Raw genomic sequence first — 24,759 nt, forward strand, 5'->3', positions numbered from 1 at the left:
TTATACTACACACCAAGGACGTTGACTCGCACTTTGACTACTTTGTGTCCGGCAGGGCTCTCTGCATTGATGATGTAGCGGCCACCGTGGCTCATTTTGCTCTCAGGAATGAGGACCACCGAGGTTGTGTCGGAGGAATGAATCTATAGCGAAGATTTTTTTTTTCTCAAAAAAGGTGAACAACCCCGCCTACGTGTGATGTGCTTTATGTTGCCGGTGGTTTTCGCCGGAGGACCCGGTTCGGCCTGTACCGTAGTCAGTGTCCTTTTACCTCAGAGTCAACGGGAAGCGTGTGAATATCCTTTTTCTTCTCGGTCTCGGCCGTTCCTTCGAAGGTCCAGGTGACCTTAGGCACTGGACGTCCAGTGACGGTGGCGGGGATCCTTATGGCGGTTCCGGCCCTGCAGTTGAGCAGGTCATGTGCGCTCACGTCCAGAGACACTGTCGGTTCCACTGGGGAAACGGACAAGGCCGAGGTGTGAAACCCTTTGCATGTTAATAGTTCGGGCAAACAACTGATACAGTCCTTACCTAGGATGTCCTGAACAAGTATGTCAGCAGTCCTGGCGGGCTCTGAATTGCCAGCAGCATTCACGGCGTAGATCCTGAACTTGCACTTTTTGCCCTCCTTCAGGTCAGGCACGGTTATCTCAGCAGACGGGTGGAGTTTGTCGGCGGGATTCACCCTTCTCCAATCGGGGGACCCCTCTTCGTGGACCTCAATGATGTAGCCCTTAACGGGGCTACCGCCATCCCTATCTGGCGGACTCCAGGCGAGCGTGACACTGTTCTTGGTCTTGTCCTTGACCTCGGGGGATCCGGGCGCTGTAGGGGGGCCTGAGGAGCGGAAAAGATCGAGGTTTCATTGTGCAGAACATATTGAATGTCAATGTTGCAGGAACGAGTACGACTTTGTTTTAGATCCCCAAACAAAATAGCTTTCTACTTCCGGTTATTCAAAACGTTCATTGTTAAAGGGTCGAGACTCACTGCACGGATCCACAGCGAAGCGGCACTCTGTGGACTCGCTGGGAGGCCCGACCCCTGCGGCGTTACTGGCTGCCACCCTAAACTGGTATTCTGTTCCTTCAATGAGCTTGAGAACAGTGTACTGCAGGGCCTTCACAGCTGGTTTGGTGGCCGGGCAGCGATTAACGCGACCCCAGTAAACAGCTCCGCGTTCCCTCTTCTCCAGCCAGTACCCTTGAATGGTGGAGCCGCCGTTGTCCAGCGGAGGATCCCAGGTCAGAGTCATGGTGTTAGATGTGGCGGCGATGATCTTGGGGTTGCGTGGAGGTCCAGGGAGGCCGAAGGGATCCTTCAGTTCTACTTTCTCAGAGTCGCAGCCATCGCTGACACCGTATTTGTTCTCCGCCCTGATTCGGAACTGGTAGTGGCCGTTCGTATTCAGTTTGTAAATCTGTATGGCGAGAGAGTTTAGATAGATGCCAGACCGTAAGCGTACGTACTACGAAAGAGCTTGCTTGCGTTACTCAAGTCAATTTTAATAAAACTGTATAGCCCCATATCGCAACAAGGGTGTCTCAGAGGGCTTTGCAGATACAGCCAGAAACAGCAAATGAGGTAAATAAAGATGAAATAAATAAAGGTCAAGTCCTGGGAATCCCCCATCCTTGGACCCTCCATGTTGGCAAGGAAAAACTCTTTAGGGCGTTACTGCGCCCACTTATCCGTTAGGTCGGTGTGTGGGTGTGCGTGTGTAGGAACTCACCCCGTATCGACGGTCGATGAGGTTGGAGGTAACCGCCTCAAAGTCTGATTTCTTCTTGCTGGCATCTCTGCGTTCCACCACATAGTTGGTGATTTCGCTGCCTCCGTTGTCTTCTGGGGCATCCCAGGTCAGGTAGCAGGAGTCCACCTTGATGTCAGAGACTACAATGTTCCTCGGGGGCAGAGGGCGGTCTGCAAATAAGAGGACACGGGCTTAGACCGAGCGACACCCCGCGCCCGGCGGCGCCGCACGCTCTCCGTACCGAGGATCTCGACGCGGATGACGTGCTGAGCTTTGCCGTTGCAGTTTTCAGCCACGAGTTTGTAATTGCCTTTGTCCTGTCTGACGGTTTCCGGCAGGGTGATGCTTGTTCTCAACGTTGTGCGATCCACCTGAAAATTCCAAGCGTGGTCAGCCAGTTCACCGTACAAAAAGAACAAATCAAAGCGTCTTGGTCATAGATGGAAAACTACTCTGTTTGCACCTCCTCAGTTTCCATCGTTATCCTTTCTTTGTCACATTTATCCATGGCTTCGTCATCCTTCATCCACGTGATTATGGGAAGAGGAAGTCCCTTCACCTCTGCTGGGATGTCAATGGCAGAGCCTTTCTTCACAATGATGGCGTTACTCTTGAAGTACTTAAGAATTGTAATCGTCGGTGGAACTGGGAAGGAAATCAAAAGGCCACACTTTTCATATATACAGTATTTTCATTCAGTTGAGAATTGCTAGAGACACCTACTTTCGTCATCTTGAATCTTGGCAGAGATGGGCTTGGACGGGACGCCGTGTCCGACCTCATTCACGGCTTTGACTCGGAACTCGTACTCCTGGTTCTCCGACAGGTTCTCGATGACGCCGTGGCACTTGCTGAAGATCTTGCGGTTGGCCGCTTCAAACTCGTTAGCGTCGGATCGCATCTTCTCCACGTAGTAGCCGATGACGGGGCTGCCGCCGTCGCTGCGCGGCGGATGCCAGGCCAGCGTGACGGTATTCTTGCTTCTGTCGGTGTAACGCAACTTTTCGGGGGCCGACGGTGTACCTGGTGGCAAACGTCAAAGGAGTTGATGTCAAAACCGTCATTTCCCTATTCAGGCGTCGGGACGTACATACCTTTGGGATCTTCGGCCAGAATTGGGCCGAGGTCAGCCGGAGCGCCGTCTCCGTACTTATTTCTGGCGATCACCCTAAAGTCGTACTCCTCTCCCGCCAGCAGTCCGTGTACGTCGCACTTGCAGGACGCCACCTCCACGGGCTGGCGGAAGAGCTTCATCTTTGCGTCCTTTCTCAGGACCTCGTAGCCGATGATGTCGCTGCCGCCGTCGTCTGACGGCTCAGACCAGGTCAAGGCGATGTTCTTCTTGGTCACCGTCACCGTCTTCAAGTCGACAACCGGTCCCGGGACATCTGCGTGGAAAAAGCGTGCAAATGACGAGATGGCTCGCCGCCTAAGGGGAAAACTTTCTTTCGAACTGACGCCGCTCACCCATGACGTCCACTTTGGTTTCGGCACTTTTCGTTCCGCTGCTGTTGGTGCCGGAAATCCGGTACTTGCCGTGGTCCGCCCTTACTGCCTTCTTGATGCAGAGACTGCTGTTCTTACCGTCCGTCTCCACAAGCATCCTCTCCTTGTCAATTTCCCCGTCGTCTTTGGCCCACGTGACCTGGGGCTGCGGGCGGCCAATCACCACGGCGGGAAGTTTCAGCGACTCGCCGGCTTTGATAACGACGCCGTTTTTCACTGAGTCGTCAAAGTCTACGGCGGGAGGTTCTGAAGCGGCCGTGAGGAATAAATGTTAGAAAGCGGCATTTTAGGAGCGTAAAAAGGCCAGCTTTCCCGACGACTTACCCTGAGGCTCCTTGACGGTAACAGGGTCCGTCACCCCGGGAGCTCCGGGACCAGCGTCGTTGACGGCGATAACTCGAATGTAGTAATCGGTTCCTTCGGTCAGACCCGTGACTGTGTAGGTCAGCTCCTTGCACCTGAACTCTGTGCTGCGAGTCCAATTCTTCTCACCGGCAACCACCTGATGTCACATCATTTTTGTATGGCTCTCAGTCACAACGGAGTCTCAAGTTGACCGCCAAAAAAACCCGCTACATTCCCTGATCCAACCCCCATTTAGCCAGAAAAAAAAAACAACAAACTCAAACCCTCCGGCTGCTTTGGGGTCCGTAACCATAATCCTAACCTTCTCAACGTGGTAGCCCAGGATGTCTCCTCCTCCGTTGTACAAAGGCGGCTTCCACGCCACGATGATGGAATCTTTCCCCGTGTCCACGATCCACGGTGTCGGAGGACCGGGGGGAACTGCGGCCACAGGTAGTTGGTTCACGGTCCATCTGTTACGCGTGGTCGCGCGGCCCCAGTCTACTTACGGATGGCGTCCATGGCAACGATGCGATCCGTGGGCTCGCTGAAAGGTCCGGGTCCGGCCAGGTTCTCGGCACACACCCTGAAGATGTAGGTCAGTCCCTCCATCAGCCCACTGGCTTTTACCTCCAGAGAGTTGAGGAGGAGGCGGTTGACGCGAGTCCAATGTTTGCTGTTCACTTCCTTTCTCTCGATCCAGTAGCCCAGAATAGGACTACCGTTGTCCTTCGGCTCGTGCCAAGAAATATGGGCGGAGCTCGCCGTCACTTCGTGAACTCTAGGAGTATTGGGCGCATCGGGAGGATCTGGTGAGAAAACGGTGACTGCTTTAGACTGTGCCCGCTACAATCCATTGCTGTCAACTCCCAACTGTTTCAATAATACATTGTGTTTGTGTCAGAGATGGGTAGGGTAGCTAAAAAATGGACTCAAATAAGAAAAGTGTGACTTTAAAAGAATAAGTAAAAGTAGTCATCCAAAAATTTGTTCAAGCCAAAACGTATTTGGTGAAAAAGAGATACTCAAGTTACGAGCAACTGCTGACAATGTCTGATTTTTAAAATGGTTTTTTTTTTTTTCCTCAGTACGTCATCTATATCAAATGTTATTTTTATACCGTACGGTACCTATTACGTGACTATAATAGGCCCGAAAAATACACAAAAATCATTTAATTCAGACAAGAACAGCACTATAAAACATCACCTGTCCAAAGAGCATGAGTGCCCTCGAGTGGGTATAAAATATTTCCAGTGATCAAATGAAAATCATCTTCTGTGGTCTATCGGTGCCAAATAAAAAACTGGGAGAGAGGGTTAAATGCACTTTTTCTGGTATCGTGGACTATATGCCAAACAGTTCCATTTTTACAGGTGCTTTAAAACACCACGTGATGGAACAGGCCGGCGTAATCCTCGGGCTTCCGACTCGGCGAGCTTGTGTGTGGTCACGCGACTGGATTGTTACTTCCGATTGGTATAATGGAGCCGTGCCATTATTGTTGCGACGTAGCATTGGTGTGTCATTGAGAAAAACGTAACCGCGAGTTTAGCCCAAAGCAGCAGCGCAAGAGGAGGGTCTCCTTTTCTTCACAAATCTATCCAAGTACATTTCAAAAGTATGGCGTTACTCAAGTATATGTAACGGAGTAGGTGTAACGCGTCACGACCCACCTGTGGTTTGTGTTCATTCATTATACTGTAGGTTAAATTGAATAAGTGGTATTCGCTCACCAAACTGGTTCTTGGCTACTAGCGGTTCCGAAACATGCGGTGGTCCGCATCCAAATTTGTTCTCGGCGGTAACTCTGAAGACATACTCCTTCCCTTCGATCAGCTTGGTGACGGGGAAGCCGGTACCCTTGGAGGTGGACGTGACGGTGATCCAGCCGATATTGTCGTTTTTGTTATCTTTTTTCTCCAGGATGTAGTTGAGTATTTCGCTGCCGCCGTCGTCCTCGGGAGGCTCCCAGTTGCACAGCACCGAGGTGTTCCTGATGTCGTCGAAGGTCAAGTTGATGGGTGGACCCGGTTTGTCTGTAGCAAAAACATTCCACACAAGCCAATTTTAGAATAGAATAGAAATAGAGAGCCTTTTGCTGCCTTACTTGATAAAGTGGCGCAAATGACAGTTTGTGCATATTGACGTGTCCGTGCAAAAATGCTATCATGTAACTGTGCAAATATTGCATATGCAGTACCCAGATTATGCGGAACTCAGATTGAGATAGATGCACAGGAGGAGATTGGGGGAAGGGGGGGCAGTGTCCCCCGGTGGCTGAAAAATGCCACTGCATGGAATTGACTTTCCTAAAAATGAATCTAAAGGGGAAGTTCAGAATTTTTGACGTAAGGCTTAATCTTTAAATTAGCGGGGTTTAATTACACAGCAAGTTTATAACTTCTTAAACTTGTCATTTTTCTTAAATCTAGTCAAATACTTTTCTCCATTTTACTTTGAGTGTTAACGACAGTAGATAACAGAGTCACGCATCAGATTATTCCACTTACTTAAAGTATTACTATTTGTTCTTATTAAGCCCGTACATTTAAAAATTGGTCATTTTTCACCTAAATCAAGAAAAAATGACATTCAAATAATGTTATGAACAATAATTATTCTTGAATTGAAAATATTTCTGACAAATAAGCTTTTTTGCAAGATTCAATATACTAATTTATTGCTTAAAAGAAGTTGGTTAAGCTTAGCTATTTTTCTGATTTCAAGAAATCTGAGTAAAACTGACTTGAAGCACTGGCAGATAATTTCTCTAGTAGATTTACACATAAAACAAGGGAATTTAAGCAGTTTTTAGGACGTGCGTTTTGGCAGCGTAGTCGGTGGAGTTGATTTCAAAAGATTCCGTGCGGTTTGTTAGTGTCAGGGCTCCGGAGTGGCTAAGCTAGCACAAGTCAATGCTTAGCATACCAAAACGACAAAGTATTTCAGAATGGGTGAAAAAAAATTTTGAACGGATCATGTGACCTGCACACCAGGGACAGTCCTTTGCTTTGCTTAGTCAAAATTAGACCTGAGGAGGCAAGATGGATATTTAGAATTCTTTCCCCCTAAACTTTCAAAAGCTTCAACAACAACTGAGCTTGAACCAAGGATTGAACATGACCAGTGCCAAGCTGTATATACACACACACACACACACACACACACACATACGTACTGTATATACTGTATAAGTTCATTTTATTGCTGACACTGCATTTCGGGGTCATCAACATGTTTTGTCTCCCCCCTCCCACAAAAGTCAAACTTTACCAATGGACAGATGTCTGAGAACAAATGACTTAGTGAGATGAATGTGAGAATGCTGTGGTATTAGAGGTGCAATGACATTTCAGTGCAAATTTGAGTTGAGTATGGTGAGAGCTCTTGTGAAGAAACTGTCTCATCTTGTTTGTTTTGGCAGGCACGCCCCTGTAGCACCTGGCAGACAGAGGGCAACAGGTTGAAGAGGTGAGAGCTGGGGTGTGTAGTCTTTTATGATGCTCCTTTTCCTTCTTAGGCACCGAGAGTTGTAGATTGTGGACAAGGGAGTGGAAAGTGGGCAGCCCATAATGTCTTGTGCAGTTTTGATCACCCTCTGCAGTCTTCTGCTGTTTGCTTGTGTGCAGTTTGAGTGCCACACTCAGACAGTGAAAGTCAGCAGGCTCTCAATGGCTGACCAGTTTTTCATTTTAGTCGGGTGAATGAAGTCTCCATGCAGACACTCACAACGCACGTTTCCCAAGTTAGCGTTCGCCTGGCCTAACAGAATTGGGGCACACATCCGCTCTGCCCCGGCCACGAAACAGAGGCCGTAAAGTTGAAACTTACCGAGGACGTTGACCACGCACGAGGCGGAGGCCACGCCGTGAGTGTTTTCCACCCGGACGGTGAATTCGCCGTGGTCCGCTCTGACGGCCTCTCGGATCATCAGCGCCGAGTGACCCTTCTTTGTCTGGTCCAAACCCAGGCGCTCGCGCAGCGGCGTCACAAACTCTTCCTTCATTTCCGACATCTGAGAGAACCAAAAGGGGCCGCCTGAATACGTCGCCCGAAAAATCATTTGGCAAAAGCAAAAGAAACCTTGGCCTTGGTCTTCTTCTTCACCAGCGGGACGACCTTCTTGGCGGGCTCTTTGGTGACGTCTTCATTGTTCCTCATCCAGGTAACCTTGGGGTAAGGCGAGCCCGAGATGTTTGCGTCGATGCGGATCTCCTCACCCTTCTTAATGCACAAACCAGACTGCACGCGGGCATGCAAGCTGACAGTGGGTTTTTCTGAAAAAGCAAAAGGCAATTCGTTTCAAAGCAAAGTCCGCCACCGTCACGAAGGGCGGGTTCGCGCGTCGTACCGACGGGGTCGGCGGCCCTGACGGGTTGCGAGCTTCGCGAGGGTTCGCTGATTCCGGCGGCGTTCTCGGCACGGACCCGGAACTGATATTCCGCGTCCTCCTTTAGACCCGTCACCACGTAGGAGAACCCGGGGACCGAGCTCGGGGTCACCCTCTCGTAGCGGTCGCCGTCCTTCTCCATCTTCTCCACCACGTAGCCTAGAATGGGGCAGCCTCCGTCGTAATCGGGAGCTTTCCAAGTGACGGTGACGGATTTGGAGTTGGGTTCTCGGGCTTCCACTTGGACGGGCGGGTCCGGTTTCTCTGCAAAACGGGAAAAATCTTTCATTCGAACCATTCGCTTAGCGGAAGCGACCTGGAGGTTAGCTTACGCTTGATCTCCTCTATAACCACGGGGTTTCGCAACTCCAGATATTCTCCAGCACCCACTTTGTTGACAGCCTTGACTCGGAAGTAATACTCGCAATTGACGTACAAGTCTTTGACCGTACGGCTCAGAACGTTCTCTCCCGACGTGATGGGTACGTAGGTCTTTTTGGAGGCCTCGCGACGCTCCAGCGTGTAACTGAGAACCGGCGTCCCGCCGTCGTCTTCGGGAACTTCCCAGCTGATCTTGCAGGAGTTCTTTGTGACATCGCTAGAGCTGATGTCTTTACACCGACCGGGAAGCCCTGCGGCAGATTACAAACGGACGCATGTCTGAACTGCCCTCAGCCACCAAAAGCCCAGCGAACCCGAGACGGCGTCCTACCGATGACTTTGACATTGATGTTTCCGCTGGCGCTCCCCAGACCGTTTTCCAGAGTGACGGCGTAGATGCCGGCGTCGGCACGCGTGCATCTGAGCAGCTCCAGGTGAGCGCTGTTCATCTCCAGCGTCGTGGACAGGCGCTCACTTTTCTGGCATTCCGCTGTGTCCTTATGCCAAAGCATTTGCGGCATGGGGATGCCCTTGTAGGGAACTTTCAGGTTCAACTTCTCTCCCTCTGTCACCACCACGTCCTGAGTGTCCAACTCTACGGTCGGGGAACCTCCGGATCACATAGGCAGCAGTTAGAGAGGCTGTACTCGCACTCCCTCGAAACGCTCTCTTCATACTTACAGTCCGGATCCTTGGTAGAAACCTTGTCGGAGATCTCCGAGGGATCGCTCACGCCGACGGCGTTAACGGCCCGAACTCTAACGACGTACTTCTTCTCCGGTTTGATTCCGTCATCGATCTTAAACTTAAGGTCTTTGACGGGTCTGTTGGTCACCCTGAGCCACTTGAGCTCCGGTCGGGCTTCGGCCACCTCCACGTGGTAGCCGGCGATCGGGCAGCCGCCGTCCTTGGCCGGCGGCTTCCAGGCGACGTTGATGTGCTCCCTGCCACTATCTGGGACGCTCACCTCCAAGGGAGGAGACGGCGCGCCTGGAAAAAAAAAAAAAAACACCACGTTTGGATTTCTCCTACATTCTGCCACCGAGCAAAATAAGGGACTCACTGGTGGGATCTTCGATGGCCAGGATCTCTGTGGGTTCGCTGGCTTCTCCGACTCCCGCCTCATTCTCTGCACGCACTTGGAACTGCACCTCCGAGCCCTCATCCACATCGGTTACTTTGAACTGAGTTTCTTTGTCCGGAGTCTTGCAGCACTTCAACCAACGACTTCCCAGTTTGTCCTTCTTCTCGATGACGTACCTGAGGGGTCACGAGTCATATTAATGCCAACATGGATGTGCAGTTGTTGCGTCGCCCTTTGTGGGCCTACCGTCTCACCTGGTGATAGGTCTTCCGCCGTGACTCTTTGGGGCTTCCCATTTAAGCTCCACGTGTCTCTTGGTGACCTCCACTACGGACAGGGCGTAGGGAGGTCCGGGAGTAGCTGCAGAGAAATGCTAGCGTTTGGTTTTCGGGCACATATATGGCGGACAGGCACTGAGGGTCAGGCAAACCCGAGAGCCCGTCGAGCTCTGTCAGAACTTACTGAAGGTGTCTTTCGCGAGCACGGCGTCTTCCAGCTCGCAGAACTCGCCCAGGCCCGCTGCATTTTCCGCGGCCACGCGGAACACGTAGAGCGAACCTTCATTGAGTGGCGTCACCGTGTATTTCAGATCCTTTACGGTGGTGTCCACAGTTTGCCAAGCCTTGCGCCGCACATCCCTCTTCTCCACCACATAGTTGGTGATGGGCGAGCCGCCGTCGTTGCTGGGCGCCTGCCATTTCAGATCGGCGTTGATCTTGGTGATGTTAGCCACGTCCAGCCACTGAGGTGCAGAAGGGGGGTCTGTCAAAGAGGAAAGGGAAGATGTTGAGACTGCTGCCACAAGTCTTATACTCCATCAAAATCCTGGTCTCAGTGACAGACGGTGAAACGATGGCTCAACCCAAGGACAAAGTCCCAAGGAGCAAAGGCAGCAATCTTGCTGATGCGATACAGAGCTGTACTGGATCAACAAGACTGCTGCGTGAGCATCCAGCATTAGGGAGAGCAAGGCAGACGGCCTTTTCTGGTCCATTTGCATCTTTACTTTGGTAACAGAATAGTCCAAAATCAGGACAGTCAACTTTAGAACAGTTGACAATGATATTTGAATCCGTCTACCTTTTTCCCCGACGGATCGATCTCGTTGTTTCAAAAATCAAATCCTTTTAAATATACAGTACTTGTCAAGTATCAGCACTCGTAAATGTGAAATTGGGAGTCCAAAATCCTGTTTGAAAGTGTCTTTCTACTTACAGAGTCTCTCCTTGCAGACCACGGGGTCACAGGGTTCGCTGGGTTCACTCTCGCCAGCCTTGTTGACAGCCTTGACCCGGAAGGCGTACTCCTGCTTCTCCATCAAGCCCTTTAGCTGGTGTTCGGTCTGGGGAACGTCCTCGGCGATGCGGATCCACTCCTCGCTTCCCGTTTTCTGGAACTCGACCACGTAGCCTTCAATCTTTGCTCCGCCGTCATGCTCGGGCCTGGTCCAGGCCAGCAGGACCGAGGTCTTGCCCACGTCACGGACCGCGGGTTTGCCGGGGGCCCACGGAGGATCTGAAGAAGACGTTTGGTTACAAAGTGCTTCGGCGCACTCTTTGGACTAGCTACCCCACTATAACCCACCGATGGGGTCTTTGATTAGGACCGGGTCAGTTTCTGCGCTGGGTTTCCCGGCTCCGGCGAGATTTTCGGCCAGGACCCTGAAGCGGCACTTCTTCTTTGAAGGGAGTCCTTTGACTCTGTTGACAAAAATCCCATACGTCAGGCTTTTCGAAAACGTCTCGGGGCCAGAAAGGAGTTGAAATCCAATGACGCTGACCTGTAGGCGGTGTCTTTGATGGGCAGCTTGTTGCATCGGATCCATTTGTCGCTCTCCGGATCAAATTTCTCCACCCAGTAACCGGTGATGGGGCTGCCGCCGTCCTCGTCCGGCTCCAGCCAGTTGAGAGTAACGGCTTCCTTGTTAATGTCTGAGGGAATGACTCTACCCGGAGGGCCCGGAGGATCTACAGAAAGACACGGAGAAACGTCGTAGCGCTGGAGTTCGCAAAGGAATCCTTCAAAGAGAACGAAGGTCTCACCGAAGGAATACTTTGCGACGACGGGCACGTGCTCGGCAGGTTCTCCGACACCGTACTGGTTTTCGGCACTGATCCTGAAGACGTACTCCGAAAGGGCGACCAGCTTGCAAGCTTTGAACGTGGTGTACTTAACAGTGGCCGACAGCTTGGTCCACTCTTCTTTGTCACTCTTGCGACTCTCCACAACGTAGTTGGTCACAGGTGAACCGCCGTCGTCCCTCGGAGGATTCCAGGCCAGCAGGCACGACTCGTTGGTGATTTCGGAGATGTCAAAGGCGGCGGGTGGACCTGGCTTGTCTGAATAAGACATAAGGTGGAAAGGTGAGCCCAAGTCTAAACATTCATTGCCTCTATGTGTACTCGGGACTTCTTTGTTGCTTTGGCCTCATCGTCCTTCGAAGGCGGCGGCCAAAAGAAATCTCGACTTAGCCGAACTGACCGCGTACGGCGAGGCCGTCTACGACGTGAGCGACACGCACCGAGAATGTTGACGTCGACGGTCGCGGTCGCGCGTCCGCAAGTGTTGACGGCTTCGATGATGTAGGTGGCGCTGTCGCCTCTGGTCGTGTTGGCCACGGACAACTTGGAGTGTCCCGGCCGCGTGTCGATGACGACGCGGTCGTCGGCCCGCAGGACCAGGTCGGCCTTGGTCCATTTGACGCGGGGATCCGGCTTGCCCTTGACATCGGCGGGGAGTTCGATTTTGCTGCCGGCTCTGGCGGTGAGACCCGCTAGCAGCTTCACATCCAGCTGAATCTCCGGGGGTTCTGTCGGGTACGTCCAGAAGTGAGAACCATTTGACATGACCTAAACTCAATAAACCGTCATTCATTTTCCACCGGTTTCCGCCAGATGTTAAATTGCGCTTCCTCACAGGGTCCCACCTTTAGCATCGACAGCTTGTATGTCATCGGTAGCCCTGCATGGTCGACTGGCTCCTAACTTATTGACTGCTCGGACTCTGTAGGCGTACCACTGTCCCTCAATCAGACCGGTCACCTGAAACCTAAAAGGTAGGAGTGCAGAGGTAAGATTTGACGCGGAAGCGTGGAGAATCAATCAATCAAATTTATTTATATAGCCCTCTATAAAACCCGAAAGGTCCCCAAAGTGCTTTACAACAAAGACAAACATGGCTCATAGTAAATAAAAGGCAGGAAAGTATAATACAACGACATTAAGGAGAAAAAAAAAAAGGAAACAAAACAACGCATGACGATAAAAGTCAGACAGCAAATAAAACTATAAAACAGATCAAATCCGAAAACATTCAAAACCCTTAAGAAAAAAAAACAGGCTACACTAATCTGGGGGAAAGGAGAGTCTAAAACGGTGTGTCTTTAACAGAGATTTAAAAACCCCAAAATACGTAGTGGTGCGGATTTCAGGGGGAAGACTATTCCACAACCTGGGGCAGCGACCGCAAAAGATCGCTCTCCCCACTGTTTAGGTTTGGACTTCGGAACGGGCAAAGGAAGTTGGCCGGTAGGACGAAGAGTCCTGCCAGAATTACGGATGGTTAAAATTTCCGATAAGTAAGAAGGAGCCTGGCCATTAATAGAATTAAAAACAAACAGTAAAAGTTTGAAATCAATTCTAAAATGGACTGGAAGCCAGTGGAGCGATGATAGCAGGGGGGTCATATTGTTCACATCTTGGCGTATCTGTTAAAAATCGAGCAGCAGCATTGTGAATAAGTTGGAGACGAGAAATTGCGGACTCGGGAAGACCAACATAAAGTGCATTGCAGTAGTCCAGCCTTGAGCTTATAAAAGCGTGAATTGCTTTTTCAAGGTCGCGGCGACTAAGAAAAGGCTTCCCTTTGGCCAAAGACGGAGCTGGAAAAAACTTGCTCTTACGACAGAACTAATCTGTTTTTCAAAGTTGAGCCTGCTGTCGACTATCACTCTGAGATTTTTAACGTGTGTCCTAATAAAGGGAGCCAGAGCGCCAGAGTTGGGCTCAAGGGCATTCAACATACAAGATGTGCCAAAGTCATATATTCAGTTTTGCTTTCGTTAAGATGTCAAAAGTTTTGTGCTAGCCACTGCTTCACAACGGATATGCACTCCATTAATTTAGTGAGAGCGCTTTGTTCGTTGGGTCTCAGGGGCAGATACGGCCGCAAGTCATCAGCATAAAAATGAAAAGAGATATTATGTTTTTTTATAATTTGTCCTAAAGATAGGAGATAACGTGCAAAGAGAACAGGCCCTAAAATAGAGCCTTGTGGCACCCAGCAAGACAGAGAAGTCTGCGAGGAGGAAAATTCCCCAATCATTACCAAGAAGGTCCGATTCAAACCAGGGGTCTCCAAACCGATCCTCGAGGGCCGCTGTGGGTCCTGGTTTTTGTTCATACCGATCGAGCGCAGACCTTTTAACCAATGCGGTTTTTACTAAAACAAGCAGAACCTGACCGCAGTCAATCGATTACACTTATAAAACACCAGATTGGTGAAAAGGTGTGGTCTTGTTTTGTTGGAGTGAAATCCTGCACCCACTGCGGTCCTATGTGGAATAGTTTGGAGACCACTGATTTAACCATTGTAGAGCATTACCACAGATACATACCTTTGAAGTGTTCTAAACCAGATGCAAGGACTATGTGGTCAACTGTAACGAATGCTGCTGTGAGGTCTAATAAAACAAGGCTAGCCGGGTTTCCATTATCCACAGAAAGGGCAATATCGTTGTGCACTTTTAACAGTGCTGACTCAGTGCTATGTCTGGACCTGAAGCCTGATTGAAACTTGTCGAGGAGGGAGTTTGTCTGGGAAAATGTTTGCAATTGAATAAAAACAACTTTTTCTAAAACTTTGGAAAGGAAAGACAAGTGGGAGACGGGTCTAAAATTGGACAGCACAGAGGAGTCAAGAAGGGTTTTAAAACAGGCTCGATTGTGTTCAAAAGCAGTCTTGGATGGCCGGAGCTGTTATTTATAATAGAAGATAAATAATTCCACTAGTTTTAGGGCCTCCTGGTAGGCAGCCAAGGAGTTTGTCCTTTTTCCATTGACGTTCAGCGCCATGCATTTGTGCCTGAGCAGGCGGGTATAGTCATTAAACCTTGAAGTGGCTTTGGGGTTGGAGCTTTTCTGCTGTAGAGGGGCAATGGAGTCTAAAACGGCAGTGCAGGTGGAATCAACAATGGAGAGAAGACTGTCTGAGCAGACAGGAGAAGGCAGCACGGCATCAGGATGCTGCTGTAGGTCTCCAAATTCAGCCACAAACTCTCCTGCTGTGAATGGAGTGAGGCGTCGGTGGTAACAAGCTGGAGAAATGAGCTTTCCTGCAGACAAAGGGGCTGCAAAGTCAAAAATGATGGGAAGGTGGTCCGAGATGGCAGTTGCCACTATTTCTCTGATGGAGACTGAAAGCTCAAGCAAAATCACCAGATCCAATGTGTGACATAAGTTGGTGCATTCACAGACTGGGTAAGGCCAAATGAGTCCAGAAGTCCTTTAAACTCATTTGCCAGCTGATTCGCAGAGCAGCAGTCATGAATGTCAAAATCCCCGCAAATTAAAACCCTGTCAAATGTCCGTATAAAACCTACACCTAACCATGTCGGCCATAAGCTTCACGTCTGGATATGCGGAGGATGCCTGGGGAAAATGGAGGCCCATACGCTTGACGGCTCTCCAGAATGAGGACGTGGAAGACCTCTTTATCTTCGGCTCACTGCTGGCGCTCGCCCTCCCGCTGCTTATTGGTGCCCTCTGTATACAGAGATTCTCGATGAGAGTGATGCGGCAACACAAAGAGGCAACGGAGATTGCCTCTGGATGAAAATCATGACGGAGATCCGGGATCAAGAAAGGCTCGCTCGCGGGAACCGGGCCAGGGCGGATGACGATGAACCCACCTGAGCGGATTGCAGCGGATGTGGGACAACATGACTCCCTCGGCTATCCCTCCCTACACAAACTTGCCAATCACCCTAATCAATGAACTCACACTAATCGACATCATTGCTTAAGTGCCATGGCAACGAATAACTTTTGGGAAGATAATTCATGTGAAAAAGAAAAAACCAAAAAGAAAAGCTCGTGTAATGTGATGTATGCAACTCTACCATGTTTGATTGTGCGTCCTTGGCTTTAGGGGGACGGGTATTGATAAGCATATGCTTCTCCCCGTTTGCCTTTGTCTTTCTTCGGTTCTTTCTTTCTTCGGGCTAATCATATCACATTTTGTAATTGTCAATGATACCGATGATGATGACAATAAACACGTCATTCTTTCAAAATCTGATAAAAACTCAGAAAACTCCTGGATAAAATCCTTGTTAAAACCGGGAGGGGGGGTGATGCATTACGGCATAAAGCAATGGGGGGGGGAAAGCCCGATAGAGAATAACTGCAGTCCAAAACTTGAATAACTACGAAATGACCTACTTCAGCTCAGGAACAGGATCGGAGCAGGGTTCCCACTTGTCGGTTCCACGTTGACACTTATCCACCACGTAGCCTTTAATCTGGGAGCCACCGTCATATTTTGGAGGCTCCCAGGACAGGAAGATGCCCTTGCTGCTCTTGTCACGCCACTTCAGATTCTCGGGAGGATCGGGTGCAGCTGAGCGGTAGAAGGTTTTACAAGCTCACAGTCACGCCAAGCTATAAAACGCACGCCACACGGGATCATCCTCACTGGCGGGAGACGAGACGTTGACGGGTTCCTCGATGTAGGCTGGCTCCCCCGGTCCACATTTATTGCAGGCGGTGACACTGAACAGATATTCCTTCCCTTCGATGACGTCCGTCACAGTATGCTCCAGGTCCAGGACTCCTGTGGCCACCTGCCATTGAAGGATGACGATAACGCAAAGAAGGTACCTCGTGCATCGTGCGCGACTCTTTGAGCGCAAAGGACCAACTGCAAAATCAATTATTCGCGTACCTTGGCCCAGGTCTTGCGAGACACTTCCCTCTTCTCGATCTGGTAATGAGTGACGGGGCTTCCTCCGTCATGCTCAGGAGTCTCCCACATCAAGTGGACGTGATGCCTGGTTACCTCAGCCACCTTGAAGTCTTTCGGTGCACTGGGGCACGCTGGCAAGTTCCACCAGAACAAAAAGGAAAAGTTGAAAGCACTACGGTTCTACGCACGCCGGCTACCGAGCGCCGACCCTTACCGATGACGTTGACGTCAATCTCTCCGGAGACGGAGGACACATCGTTTTCTAGCTGCAGGCTGTAGGTTCCTTTGTCCGGACGGACGCTGGGCATTACTCTCAGCTCGGCGAACGATGGCTTGGTGACCACGGAGACGCGCTCGTCCGCCGTCGTCAGCTCCTTCTCTTCAAAGGTCCATTTGGGGACGGGGGTGGGGTATCCGGTGATGGGCACTCTGATGGTGAGAGGCTGAGGGACAATGACTTCCAAGCCATTCCTGAAGGCTCCCAGGTCAAAGGTCGGGCCGACTGCCGGGAGACGAGTGCACGAACGATACGCACGATTTACATGAAGCGGCCCCCAATTCGAGCCGAATCTCTCTAGTTTCATCATTTTCCTACCGTGAGGGTCGTCGGCGAGGAGCGGGCCGAGTCGCTCGGCCGGATCGGAGATTCCGGCAGCGTTTTCGGCGAAGACTCTGTAAAGGTACTTACAACCCTGCTTCAGTCCGGACACCTAAAAAAAACAAAGATTTAAAACAATTTTTTTTTTTTTTTTTTTTTTTAAATTGCGCTGGGATTTGGAGAGAATTTTGGGGCGGCGCACCGTACCCGGTAGGAGAGGTCCGGACACAGTCTAGCATTGCAGCGAAGCCACTTGTCCGCGCCGTCCTCCCACTTCTCCACGATGTAGCCGGTGATCATACTGCCGCCGTTGCTGGCGGGCGTCTCCCAGGTGAGCGTGACGGCCTCCTTGGTTTGGTCGTTGAAGTTCAGGTTGAGAGGGGGACCGGGTCTCTCTGCAACACACCGGGATGAGCTCGCATCGAGAGGCTCCACCGATCGCCGGTGCCCGACTCCACCCACCGATGGGATCCATGATCTTGACCGGTTTGGTGGCGGCGCTGGGTTTGCCCATTCCGGCCTTGTTCTCAGCTCGCGCTCTGAAGATGTACTCCTTGTTTTCCACCACGTCGTTCAAACAGGCGGAGCCCTCGTCGGCTCCGCAGAAGACGGACGCCTCCCACTTGACGGAGGTTCTGTCGCGGAGTTCGATCACGTAGCCCGTGATCTCTGAGCCTCCATCAAATTTGGGAGGCTCCCAAGTGACGGTGGCTCCGAATCTGTTCACGATACCGACGGCTACATTTTCCGGAGCGTCCGGAACATCTGACGGAAGACGAGCACCTTAGAAAGGGCCGGGCTCTCGGAGGGACGGCGTAAATCCTAGATCTCACCAAATTTATTCTTGGCCAGAACGGCGTCGTCCGTGACGACGTGGGGCCCGCTCCCGACGCGATTTCTGGCGCAGACTCTGAACAGGTACCAGCAGTCCTTTTGGAGGCCTCCGACACAATACTCGGGCACGTCGGCGCGTTCCGTCGCCACCGTCCAGGCCTTGCGCTTGACGTCGCGCCTTTCTACCGTATACGATGTAATTTTGCTCCCGCCGTCACTCTCGGGCTCTTCCCAGGCCAAACTGACTTCACCGTCCGCGGTGTCTGTCACTTTCAGGTTCTTGACCGGTCCGGGCACATCTGACAAGTGCAGATAGAGTTTCGATCCATCAGCATCGGCACAGGTAAACAAACAAAAAGCAAAGCCGTGGAATCTCACCGATCACATCAAGTTGAATGAAGGCCTCTCCCTCCCCGTGCTTGTTTTTGATGACCACCTTGTACTTGCCCTGGTCTTCCTTGCTTGGGCTTTTAAGACGGTACGCAGTCTTGTCGACCGAAGTGTCGATGTTCTGAACGGGTAGACCGGAGCCACCGAAAAACCACTCTACGTCGGCGCGAGGGTAGGCGTCGTAGGAAACTGTGATGACGAAGGGCTTGCCGGCATCCGTTGTTAGGTTCTGGTCTGTCGTTTTAATCTTTGGAGGAGCTGAAACAAATACACGAAACAAAAGATTGTTTTTCCCCCCCCATTCCTGCAGAGAAACTTTGCTGTCGGGATACTCACCCGCTAGCTCCAGCTTGGCTCGAGCATCTTTGTCTTTGACGACAATCCTGTACTGGCCCTGATCTCGAGGTCGGATCTCACAAACCTGCAGTCTATGAACTTTCCCCTCGCTAATCATCTGGTACTTGTCTCCCTGGACGATGATCATGTTGTTTCTCATCCACTTCACCTCCACTCTGTCTTTGTTGAGCTCTGCCTCGAACACCACGTCCGAACCCGGAGGCTCCAGAGTGTCCCGAGGCGGTCTGATGATCTCCACCGGGATTTCTATTGGACGGACAAGCGGGTAACGCCAGCTAGGTGAAGGTGACACTTTTCAGAGGAAAGGAAATCAAAGGCACCTTCCACAAATAGCCTCGCTCTGGTCCTCCTGTCCTCTACGCCGCAGGCGTATTCACATTCATCATCCGGTCTGCATTCCTTGACGACTAGTCTGCACGTCTTCCCGTCTCTCTCTAGGCGATACCTGCGGAGAACCGGCGGCTCTATAAAACGCGCTCGAAACGAGACGATCTGACCGAGCGTCGCTCGTCGATACCTGGGCCCTTCTCGAATCTCTCGGCCGTTCCTGTACCACTTGACGGCGGCCTTCTCTTTGGACAGCTCGCAGGTGAATTCGCCGTCCTCAAACTCAATGACGGTCTGGTCTTTGAGCTGAGCGGTGAAGTCCGTGGGCGCCTCGCTAATGATCAGTTCGGCGGCGCACCTGTCTTCTCCGACCTCGGCGCTATACTCGCCCTCGTCTTCCATGACGCAGTCCTTTATGGTCAGCGCGTGGTTGAGTCCGTCGCTTCTGTAGACCACGCGTTTGCTGAGTCGGACCTCCTGGCCGCCCTTCGACCACCTGACAGTGGACTGGGTTCGATTGACTTTGCAGGTAAAAGTGACGGTTTGTTTCTCCTGAGTTTCGATGTCCTCGATGGGTACCAGGAATTTCAGCTTCTCCTCTGCAGATAGAAGCTTTTGGTTTTCATTTGGGATTTGCATCTCGTCGGGGTTGTTTCGCATGTATTTGACCCCCTACCTGTGACTTTAGCACGGGCAGAGCACTTGGCATGCTCTCCTCTGTGATTGGTCAGGCCGACGGTGTATTCCGCCTCATCGGCCTTGCGGGCGTCCCGAATTCTCAGGGAAAAGACGTTGTCCCTCTGAGCCAGCATGTACTTGCCGCTCTCAAATATGGTCTCCTGGTTTTTCATCCACTTGGCCTTGGCTCCCTCCGCGTTGGTCTCGCAGTTGAAGATGATCTCGCTTCCCTCTTTAACTTCCGTGTCTCTGATGGGCGTGACGATCCTCAGATTTTCTGCAACGAAGGAGAGAGCGCGCGTCACGACCGCGGTCAGCTGGCGGAGAGGAGGGCCTCGCGAGGGAGCGGGTCTCACCGATCACAAAGAGATCGGCCGTGGCTCGAACGCCGCCGATGAGGACCGCGTAACCTCCCTCGTCCTTCAGCTCGCAGTTTTTCACCACGAGAGCTCGTCGCTTTCCCTCGCTGACAATTCTGTATTTGTCCCCGCTTGCCACTTCCTCCTCCCCTCGGAACCACTTCACCTCGTAGGTTTCTTTGGAGACCGAGCAGACGAACTCGGCCTCCTCCCCTTCCACCACTTCCTGATTCTGCGGCCTAGCGATGAACTCCGCCGCCAGCTCTGGAAAGAAAGCAGTGGTAGGCGGTCGGTTCCTTCGTTTTCGGCCGTAAGTGAACTCGCCGGCCGGTTCACGTGCGGTATACGTTCTTACCGTTCAGTTTCAGGACGGCACTGGTCTTGACGCCGGGGCCGAGTCTGCAGTTGTATTCTCCGGCATCCTCCATCCTCAAGTCTTGGATGATCAGGATCCGCTTGCGACCGTCCGAGATCTGCTCGTAGCGGCCGCCCTCTGGCAGCTCCCTGTCTCCTTGGTACCAGGTCACCTCCGCTCCAGGCTTGGACACCTCGCAGATCAGCTTAACGCTGTCCGTCTCTGTGCCCTCCACATTGCAAAGGTTCTTGGTGAACCTGGCGGCCTCCTCTGTAAAGAAACAAATTGGGGTTTTTTTTGTTGTTTTTTTACCCCCAGACGTTTCTAGACGAAAGACGGGAATTTTGTTGGGAGTCAGACGCGTGAGAGGAAGCTTTACCGATGACGGTCAGCATGCCGGAGCTCTTAGCCGTCCTGGCGTCGCATTCGTATTCCGCCTCGTCATCCATAACAGACTTGTGAATGATCAGGATCCTGTCGAGGCCCTTGGCCAGAATCTCATACTTCTTCCCTTTCCTTATCTCGCGGCCGTCCCTGAACCAGCAAACCTGCAGGATGGCAATCGCACGAACGTCACCGAACGGACGGACGCGCTTAACGGCCGGACAAACTTTTACTGAGGTTTCAAACCTTGGCGGACTCGCGCGACACTTGACATTCGAACTGGGCGGATTCTTTCTCTCTGACCTCCACATCTCGCAGAGGCTTGAGGAACTCCACGCGAGGCGCTGACGGCACAAAACCAAAGTTGAGCTCTGGGAATTACGACCGGCGGGCGATTCCTCGAGATTCCGCGACGGCGCTTACGTATGACGTCGAGGAAGCAGGAAGTCTTGAAGTCCCGGGCGTCGCACGTGTACGTCTGGATGTCATCCAGGTTGCATTCGTGGATGACCAGTGCCCTTTTGCGACCCTCGACGATCACGTCGTATTTCTTGGTCTTGTGGATTTCCTGTCCCAACTTAAACCAGCAGACCACAGCGTTCTCTCTGGTGACCTCGCACTCCAGCGTAGCGCTGGCCTCCTCCTCCACCGTCAGGTCCTCCAGAGGCCGGGTGAACTCCACCGCCGGTTCTGAAAGGACGCCGGAGGGACGTCGGCGCCGGCTCCCGACGGTAGGCCCTAGGCTATCTTACCGTTGACCGAGAGCTTGGCCTGAGTCTGGAAATCCTTGGCGGTCAACTTGACCGGGCCCGCTTCCGACAGCTTCACGTCCCGAACCGTCAGAGTGTGAATTCGCCCATCCGCGAGCATCTTCACCTGCGGGGAGCCGGGACTTAAAAGTGCGCCGCGTGCGATTGGAGGACATTTCCATTTTACTGCATGAGTATCACACGCCAAAGTGGGTTCACGCGGGGCGATTGTCGGTGCCAGGGTTAGCGATCAGATAGCATAGAGTAGGATGTTAACCTATCGACACTTACAGGTGATTTTCATACTAGCGGGTGGCCCTCCTTTCTTTCCCTCACGTTTCTTTCCAAGTTACCTCTTCGTACCGGCCCACTCCCACACATGGTATCCACGGGTAAATATATAGTCATTTCGATTACGATAGCCCCACTACAGTATGTACGAATTTAGCATGGGTGTTTTATTGTTCTTCTCCTCTTCTTTCTCTGTCCCCCAAAACCCCCTTCTGTCCACTGCTTTCTCTAATAAATGAAACAATATTGAACAACCACAATGGGAGTATATCAAATTCCCACCTGGCACATTAAAACTGTTCAGTCTTTGGGGACACTCGGATTCCCATTCTCTGTGTCTAAGCAGCTGAGCAGGACAGGTAAAAAGAAAAGGAAAAAAAAGGCCTTTGGGAGTTTGAAGAATTTGGAGCTGGAGTATTTTTGGTGAAGGACTTGAATACTTCAGTTTATTTGGACCTAAAATGTCAAAGGTTTCAAGTCAAAGGGCCCGATAGACTTGACTTTTGCATGAATGTGATTAGTATAGCTGATGTGCACGCATGATTTCATCTGCCAAATAACTATGCAATTTGTTTTGTGAGAACAGAAACCCAATTGAGCAGTTTGATTTAGCAAAAGCGGTGCCAGCTAGGCAAATTCCAGTATTTGGGGGCTGAAGTAGTTGTAGAAGGGAAATAGTGGTTAGGTTACTTTAGTTCAGTATTGAACAAGATATATATATATGGCGGAAAACACTCAGGTGACTTGAAGTTCCACTCTGAGACCCCCAATTTGGCCAAATTTCAAAATTGTCCTATATGCACGTGTGACGCATCATTGGAAAGCTTAAAACCTCAATTTTCTGGGGTAAGAAAAACTTTGAACAGGAGGGCATTTCAAAAAAATTGTTTTTGTTTTTTTTAACAGCAAAACCCCAACTGGAGATGACAGCATGCGCGATAACGAGATATCGTGTATTTACCTCTTTTCGATCCAAAAACTCCATGTAGCATGTATCACAGAGTGTCAAGACACAGCTGTGAATGGCCACAGCTGGATTTTGGGGGATTTAATGGGTCAAACATGGTAACATAACAAGAGTCGCGATGCAGAAATCGCTCACATCAAGGAGGAATCGAGATTTTCATATATTTGACCTTTTAAACGTTTTTTTTTTTTTTTTTCAATTTTTCTTTGTTTGGATCGATTATTTATCATCTAAAATATTGGGGGAAATGCGACAGTAACGGAAAAAAATACAATTAAGCGATAGTTATGAGGTAGATATACTGTACGTAACTTTTTTCCAGACGGCAATTTTTTCATTGTGACGTCATTTGTTTAAAAGTTTCAAATATGTGAGTGAATCATTTTTAATGTCTTTTTTTTTTTTTCTTAACTAAATATTAGACATCAATTAATGATTCTAAGCTAAAAATGAGAGACATTTCGAATAATAAATACGATTACTTACCTTCTTTTTATGGCTCGGTTGAAAGAAAAGCGGTTGCGCGACGTCTGTAAACGGGGGTTTCCAGGGTAAAACGGACAAATTAAAAATAGTTCGGGGGCTTCATGCGCCATGAATCTGCTACGGCAGCATATAAACATATTGTTCCGTCAAACACAACAGTTGTGTTGTTTTGGCTTAAAATACAGCAGTTTGAAAGAGAGAAGAGAAGTGCAAGAGCAGAAACTGCTTTTTCAGTCTTGTCTGTTTTCCACCATGTACATATATTTGAAACTTTTCCTGAGTTTTTGCCTTTTGTCTTTTTTTTGGGGGGTGTTTTTTTCTCCTTCAAAAAAATGTCAAAGCAAATTTTTGGTGAAACACAATCTGAGATTGTATTTTTAGGCCAAAGCGCCCAGCACTGTGCAGGCCAATAGAGACAAGGCTGATTTTCTTTTGGATCATTTTTAATAGGCCAACACGCCACGTTGTAGAACGCAATTGTGAATAAAAAGTGAGGAGAAAATGGATGTCTCTTTGAAAGCCGGAACGGTTTGTGACTCGCTACAGCTCCGTATTAGGGAACATCGGGAGTCAGCCGGAGATAAGGCTTAGTTATTTTTACCTACCCGAGCGAGCGAGCGAGCGAGCGAGCGCTGACCTCTGACCAGCGAGCCGGCGCACTGGCGGTTTGAGACCGACTATAATATTGAAAGAAGGACAAGAAAATCCAAGCCTACCCGCTCGCCGGCCTCCATCTTGTTGCCGGCAAGGAACCAGTCCACGACTATGCCCTCGTACGACAGCTCGCACTGGAAGGCGGCCGTCTCTCCGGCCGTCACGGTCACGTCCTTCAACGGGCGCAGCAGGCCGATGGCTCGAGCTGGCGGGGCGGAGGGAAGAGAGGGCGGAGTTCAGAGATGCCTCCCTCGGCCGACGCCGAACTTCCTCACCTTTGACGCGCAGCTGAGCGTCGGATTTGGCGTTGGCCGCCGAGAAGTCCACGCCTCCCGCCATGTCCGTGCGCACGTTGTACAAGATCAGAACGTGTTTGCTACCTTCCTCCTTGATCTCCACATCCTGACGGGGGAGGGAGGCGACATTATTATCTCTTTCTTTCTTCAAAACAACCATTGTTATTTTGGTCAACAATGACGATATGGAAAATATTTATTCGACGAACAGCTTTTCCACGAGACGAGCTAAAAATGTGTCCCAGGAGCGGAAAACATGGCGACGAGACGAAAATGCACCATACTATCCTTCGCGTAGTTCACAGTGTTTGACATTTTATCATTGTGCGTGTAGTCAGCCGGCCATCTCTGTAGTGTCGGAGCGTGTCAGTCGTGTGACGTGCTGCACGTTCGCCGGTATCCTGTCAAACACATGCTAAGATTTGCTTTTTTTCCTTGGCGAGAGAGAATATGCAATGTTCCTTCAGCCTTTCAAGGTCTGTGCATAGTCATCATCACGCACAATATGTAACTCATAGCATTAGCTCTAGCAATCAGCGTGGCCACTCTTGGACAACTTCTTTGATATACAGTTTGCAGAGTCCAGGAGGGTATAATTCATTGAAAATA

General features: G+C 50.7%; 1 protein-coding gene across 1 annotated transcript in view; it reads right to left on the reverse strand.

Moving 5' to 3' along the window:
• ttn.1 (titin, tandem duplicate 1) overlaps window positions 1–24,759 on the reverse strand; it is a 155,628-nt gene that overhangs the window by 69,392 nt on the left and 61,477 nt on the right. Inside the window, exons 76-125 of the mRNA XM_057851593.1 lie at window positions 24,130–24,256; window positions 23,917–24,059; window positions 21,460–21,583; window positions 21,131–21,397; window positions 20,954–21,051; window positions 20,703–20,871; window positions 20,324–20,593; window positions 19,966–20,232; window positions 19,608–19,886; window positions 19,122–19,530; window positions 18,925–19,049; window positions 18,584–18,850; window positions 18,236–18,505; window positions 17,857–18,156; window positions 17,486–17,788; window positions 17,231–17,418; window positions 17,021–17,135; window positions 16,640–16,927; window positions 16,405–16,556; window positions 16,156–16,303; window positions 15,903–16,080; window positions 12,389–12,510; window positions 11,984–12,271; window positions 11,505–11,801; window positions 11,243–11,429; window positions 11,047–11,162; window positions 10,678–10,977; window positions 9,925–10,224; window positions 9,717–9,822; window positions 9,442–9,638; window positions 9,060–9,368; window positions 8,710–8,988; window positions 8,330–8,629; window positions 7,959–8,261; window positions 7,691–7,884; window positions 7,439–7,622; window positions 5,341–5,643; window positions 4,114–4,413; window positions 3,927–4,045; window positions 3,584–3,761; window positions 3,221–3,505; window positions 2,848–3,141; window positions 2,477–2,776; window positions 2,217–2,398; window positions 1,995–2,124; window positions 1,733–1,923; window positions 991–1,420; window positions 532–837; window positions 272–453; window positions 14–143 (exon numbers count right to left, since the gene is read on the reverse strand). Coding sequence (XP_057707576.1) covers window positions 14–143; window positions 272–453; window positions 532–837; window positions 991–1,420; window positions 1,733–1,923; window positions 1,995–2,124; window positions 2,217–2,398; window positions 2,477–2,776; window positions 2,848–3,141; window positions 3,221–3,505; window positions 3,584–3,761; window positions 3,927–4,045; window positions 4,114–4,413; window positions 5,341–5,643; window positions 7,439–7,622; window positions 7,691–7,884; window positions 7,959–8,261; window positions 8,330–8,629; window positions 8,710–8,988; window positions 9,060–9,368; window positions 9,442–9,638; window positions 9,717–9,822; window positions 9,925–10,224; window positions 10,678–10,977; window positions 11,047–11,162; window positions 11,243–11,429; window positions 11,505–11,801; window positions 11,984–12,271; window positions 12,389–12,510; window positions 15,903–16,080; window positions 16,156–16,303; window positions 16,405–16,556; window positions 16,640–16,927; window positions 17,021–17,135; window positions 17,231–17,418; window positions 17,486–17,788; window positions 17,857–18,156; window positions 18,236–18,505; window positions 18,584–18,850; window positions 18,925–19,049; window positions 19,122–19,530; window positions 19,608–19,886; window positions 19,966–20,232; window positions 20,324–20,593; window positions 20,703–20,871; window positions 20,954–21,051; window positions 21,131–21,397; window positions 21,460–21,583; window positions 23,917–24,059; window positions 24,130–24,256 — 11,299 coding nt within the window. The remainder of the gene's footprint in view (window positions 1–13; window positions 144–271; window positions 454–531; window positions 838–990; window positions 1,421–1,732; window positions 1,924–1,994; window positions 2,125–2,216; window positions 2,399–2,476; window positions 2,777–2,847; window positions 3,142–3,220; window positions 3,506–3,583; window positions 3,762–3,926; window positions 4,046–4,113; window positions 4,414–5,340; window positions 5,644–7,438; window positions 7,623–7,690; window positions 7,885–7,958; window positions 8,262–8,329; window positions 8,630–8,709; window positions 8,989–9,059; window positions 9,369–9,441; window positions 9,639–9,716; window positions 9,823–9,924; window positions 10,225–10,677; window positions 10,978–11,046; window positions 11,163–11,242; window positions 11,430–11,504; window positions 11,802–11,983; window positions 12,272–12,388; window positions 12,511–15,902; window positions 16,081–16,155; window positions 16,304–16,404; window positions 16,557–16,639; window positions 16,928–17,020; window positions 17,136–17,230; window positions 17,419–17,485; window positions 17,789–17,856; window positions 18,157–18,235; window positions 18,506–18,583; window positions 18,851–18,924; window positions 19,050–19,121; window positions 19,531–19,607; window positions 19,887–19,965; window positions 20,233–20,323; window positions 20,594–20,702; window positions 20,872–20,953; window positions 21,052–21,130; window positions 21,398–21,459; window positions 21,584–23,916; window positions 24,060–24,129; window positions 24,257–24,759) is intronic.

The sequence above is a fragment of the Corythoichthys intestinalis genome, chromosome 12 (genome assembly GCF_030265065.1).
Source record: "Corythoichthys intestinalis isolate RoL2023-P3 chromosome 12, ASM3026506v1, whole genome shotgun sequence".
In the NCBI taxonomy this organism is placed as follows: domain Eukaryota; kingdom Metazoa; phylum Chordata; class Actinopteri; order Syngnathiformes; family Syngnathidae; genus Corythoichthys; species Corythoichthys intestinalis.